Here is a 4,235-nt window from a genome sequence, read left to right on the forward strand (position 1 = left end):
AAAGAATCCCTTACAAATTGAGAAATCAAATTGAAATATACCTTAGTTTACTTATGATTAGTGATTAGTATTGGTATTTATTTGATTTGATGATCTTCAGTTTTGTATGAGTTTTGATGTGATTTGGATTGATTTAGGATTTCATTTGAGCATATTAATTATGAACTAATTGAAATTGGAGTTAGAGATATGTGTTTGTTTGTCTCATAGTGCGCAGGTGATAAATGCAACTTGAGCTCACTTATGCTACCCATTTAAGAGCTTAGAGTTAGGATTTTAGAGGAGAGAAGAATGAGTGCTTAGCGTATGTAATATGTAAGAGTTTTGAGAGATAAATCTTTATAATCTGTCTAAAATAAGGCTGACCTCTTTAAGTAATAAAGTTTATGTTTTTGCATATGCTTGAATTTTCCTCCTAGTTTCCATCTATTCAGTTTTGATTTTCGTTTTGGTTTTTTGGCTGAAATTTTAGCACCTTATGAGGTCATTCTTCTTGTTGCTAGAGACATAAAATTCATATACATATACTTATGTGATGTTGTCTTAAATTCTCTCGCCTCTAGACAATCAATTTGAAGAGTTTCATTACTCAGTATTAATATTTTCTTATTTCTTTGCAAGTTGTGATCTTTCAAGTACTAAGATACACGGATTGATTTTAAATGAAAACTATGGTTCATATACCATCCGTGAAGTCGTGTTGCCTCGATTTTCTTTTGTTAATTTTTATTTTATTTTTGCTTCTGTTTAAATTTTAAGGTGCGTTGAATATTTCAAATAAAAAAAAACTACCGATTTCATAAAAAATTTATTAAACTATATATTCATCCTTATTTAGTCACCAATCTTAATCCTCCACGAATCAATCCTTAGCCGGACCCCTTGTCTGCGTCTGAAATGTAAGAGCGTGACAAAATAAAAAGCAGCCCACATTCAAGTACGTTTGGGTTGGTACCAACTGCCAAGCGACCAAGGAATGGTCCACGGCACTCACGACTCACCCGCCACATCTAATCTATATCGCCCACTCGTCAGCCAGAGTCAGCTCCTTAACCGCCGTGCAAACCTTCCACGCGCACCATTCCCACCGAGGCACCGACCCCGCTCGCGGCATGGACGCCACAGCGCCGTCGCGGCGCCAGCGGCCCGCGGAGAATTCCAGCGGCGCCAAGATGGCCGAGCTGGACGCGCCGCTGCACGCCATCGGCTTCGAGATCGGGGAGCTCTCCCCTTCGCGGCTCACCGGCCGCCTCCCCGTCACGCCCACCTGCTGCCAGGTTAGTCATCCTCGCACCCAAGACCCAACTACCCCCCCCCCCCCCACGCAACGCGCGTGCTGTACTATCAGGTATCAGCCCTGTTGATGCTGATATGTGCGCATGGCCGGCAGCCGTTCAAGGTGCTCCACGGCGGCGTGTCGGCGCTGGTGGCGGAGGGGCTGGCGAGCATGGGCGCGCACATGGCGTCGGGCTACGGACGCATCGCGGGCGTGCAGCTCAGCATCAACCACTTCCGGAGCGCCGCCGTCGGCGACACCGTCCTCGCGCAGGCCGTTCCCGTCCATGTCGGCCGCTCCACCCAGGTTCGCCCGCTCCCTTGTCCCTTCGAGCACTTACTGTGATCTCGGATCTCCAAAAAGCACCTCGTCTCAAAATCTCAAAACGAAATATGTGCTGAGTTGTCCTTAAAAAAAGGTGCTGAGTTGGAATCTCATTCTAAGTATTCTTGTTGTTCAATTTAGACCTGCATCTGCATGATCGATTAAGCAACAATCAGTCCCAATTAATCCTTAATCTCTGCTACGAAGGCGCTGTTTGGCACTGTCTCTAGCTCCAACTCCACGTTAGATTAGGAGTTTATAGAGTTTATAGATAAAATAAAATAGTTTAGATATTTATTTTTAGTCTAAAAAAATAAAATAGTTTATCTAAACATCCAGTATATCTACAATTCTAACTCCACCAATTCGTAGAGCTAGGATATCCAGCTTTAAGAATTCTTAAAACTGTAGTTTAACTAATAATTTAATCACACCTGTGCTAGCTACACAATCAATTGCGTGGTGGGTGCTGCTTCGACTCACGGATCACGTGGATTCTATTCTATTCGATCTGATTCACCCTCTTTGTTTCTCGAATGAGAATTCTGTCGTCCTTGCAGTTCTTTATTTCCTCATACTTCCTAGATTTCTTTGTGACCGAAATCTTGGAAGCTCCGGATTAGTGTTTTAGAGGTTAGTGGCGGAGGTTTTCCCGGGGAGTGGATCTTCACTACCGGGCTTAGAAGAGGGGCCTTGGGAGGCTGCCGCCCCGGCGGAGGCGATGGATAGTGGTCAGGGTGGTAAGGCAGTAGAGACACTGCTGGTCACGAGTGGTGGAGGACAGCTGGTGAGCGGCGTGAATGGCAGTAGATCGCTTTTCAGCTACTACTGGTAAGGCCATCTCCAAGGGAGTTCCTTATGAGAATCCTTTCGCTAAGAGATTTTCGTTCATTTCAGTACTCCAACGGTTTTCTTTCACAGTTTCCGTCACGAAAGGATTCTTACGGTCATTCCCTCCAGGACAAGATTCCCTTATTTCCCTTTACGAATCCCTTCGAAGAGAAGCTGTTGGAAATAAGAGAAAATAAAAAAAACGATAATAGAGAGGGGAATCAGAAAGATAACGAAATAAAAGGCATGTGGTTAGTGATGGTCTAAACCGAGATAGTCTTGACCACGAGAACACGGCATCTAGTGTCAAAACCGCAACTTGCCCTGCTGGTCTCAACTCTCAACGGAGAAGCACCGAATCCTGTGCGAGTAAGACAAGCAAAGTAGTATAGAAGAAACAGCCACAATAATCTTCAAAGAAGCTTAACAAAATAGAGTGCACTTTAAAAAAATATATATCTTCTTTAGGTGTTTTGTGGTTGATCTTTTTTTCCGTGCGTACAAGCATGCCCTCCATTTGGTTTTTATACATGTTATCTGTTACTGTCTCTGGAATTCGTTCCTTTTAAGAGCCCTCCGCATGGTGCTTAGCACTGACAAGACACTTGTGCCGAAATTCGATTGGAAGGTGTGGGAGGTAAAACTCTGGAAGATGGATCCATCCACACGAGAGAAGGGCCCTCAGATCGCCGAAGCCAGAGTCACGTTGCTGTGTAACCTGCCGTTGACGGAGGAGCTCAAGAACGCAGGAGATGCTCTCAGGAAATACTCAAAACTGTGAAGAAAACTCAAACGGACAGCATTCTCGTGGTGTATGACGGATTTAATTATGTAAAAGTAGTGGCCATACTCTCAGGAAATACTCAAAACTGTGAAGAAAACTCAAACGGACAGCATTCTCGTGGTGTATGACAGATTTTTCTGAGAAACATCAACGAGTTTTTTAATCTCTCTTTGTTGTACTAGCATCTAGCATGCATGCATGTGTGTGGAATTCCTTGCCCGTGCTCTCGCGTTCTGAACTGAAACTGTGTCCGATGATGGAGCCTTCATCACGCTGTAGAACAAACAGAAAGACAGTTCATATCGAACGGATATGATTCAACTCCATCGGTTGCATTAACAGGCATTGCCTTGTGAAACTTTGCTACTTCTAAACGAAATCAGAATAGGATACATGGGTTGAGTTGCGCACACCCTGAACAGGAGCGTTGCCGTTAGAAAAATAGGTCGTGTTGTTTTAATAACCCTGGAATCAAGGATGGGAGATCTCAAAAAGAAATCGGGTCGTTCCAGTTTGTACAATACAATGACACTGCTTACATATGAGAGAAGTTATAGCATAAAGAAAACAAAAATGTGAATTAGAAATGCATTCTTATTTTTTTCTTGTACAAACTTCCTTTTGAGGACTTTCTGGTACAAACTTATAAGTCGTCAAAATGACAGCAGATTAAAAAAACAAACAAGATTAACTTTTATTTTTTTAGCACCCGATCGTGACCATCTGCACTGAAGGTGATTGCCAATTCGAGACTTCGCTAAACCCTCGAGCAATGATGTTGTATTGGACGGACATGATAGCTTCATTGAACTAGCGAAGTTGTTCCACGCATTTGTTGTGCAATTGCATGGCTGGCCTTAGGAGGCTGAGAGAAACGTTTCTCGGCTGTTTCTGCAGAATCTGTACCAAACGAGTGTGGGCGTCGCCGGTTTCACTGTGAATCACCTAGAACGTTTCTCGGTTTTATTCCTAGCACATTGAAACGGTTGGAGAGTGGTTTCACAGGAGAATCGGTCACCC

The 4,235-nt window shown here is 43.6% G+C and overlaps 1 protein-coding gene across 1 annotated transcript; it reads left to right on the forward strand.

Annotated features, from left to right (window-relative positions):
- Positions 1-971: 971 nt before the first annotated feature.
- LOC133915687 (1,4-dihydroxy-2-naphthoyl-CoA thioesterase 1-like) lies at positions 972-3,393 on the forward strand. The gene is made up of 3 exons (XM_062358947.1): positions 972-1,277; positions 1,391-1,582; positions 3,060-3,393. The coding sequence occupies exons 1-3, from the start codon at positions 1,113-1,115 to the stop codon at positions 3,210-3,212; spliced, it is 510 nt and encodes a 169-aa protein (XP_062214931.1). The 5' UTR covers positions 972-1,112; the 3' UTR covers positions 3,213-3,393.
- The last annotated feature ends 842 nt before the right edge of the window (positions 3,394-4,235 follow it).

The sequence above is a fragment of the Phragmites australis genome, chromosome 4, assembly GCF_958298935.1.
Source record: "Phragmites australis chromosome 4, lpPhrAust1.1, whole genome shotgun sequence".
In the NCBI taxonomy this organism is placed as follows: Eukaryota; Viridiplantae; Streptophyta; class Magnoliopsida; order Poales; family Poaceae; genus Phragmites; species Phragmites australis.

Coding starts and splice junctions, on each gene's coding strand:
- LOC133915687 (XM_062358947.1), top strand. CDS start 1,113: ATGGACGCCACAGCGCCGTCGCGGCGCCAGCGGCCCGCGGAGAATTCC. Junction 1,278..1,390: donor TCACGCCCACCTGCTGCCAG/GTTAGTCATCCT, acceptor CATGGCCGGCAG/CCGTTCAAGGTGCTCCACGG. Junction 1,583..3,059: donor ATGTCGGCCGCTCCACCCAG/GTTCGCCCGCTC, acceptor TTCGATTGGAAG/GTGTGGGAGGTAAAACTCTG.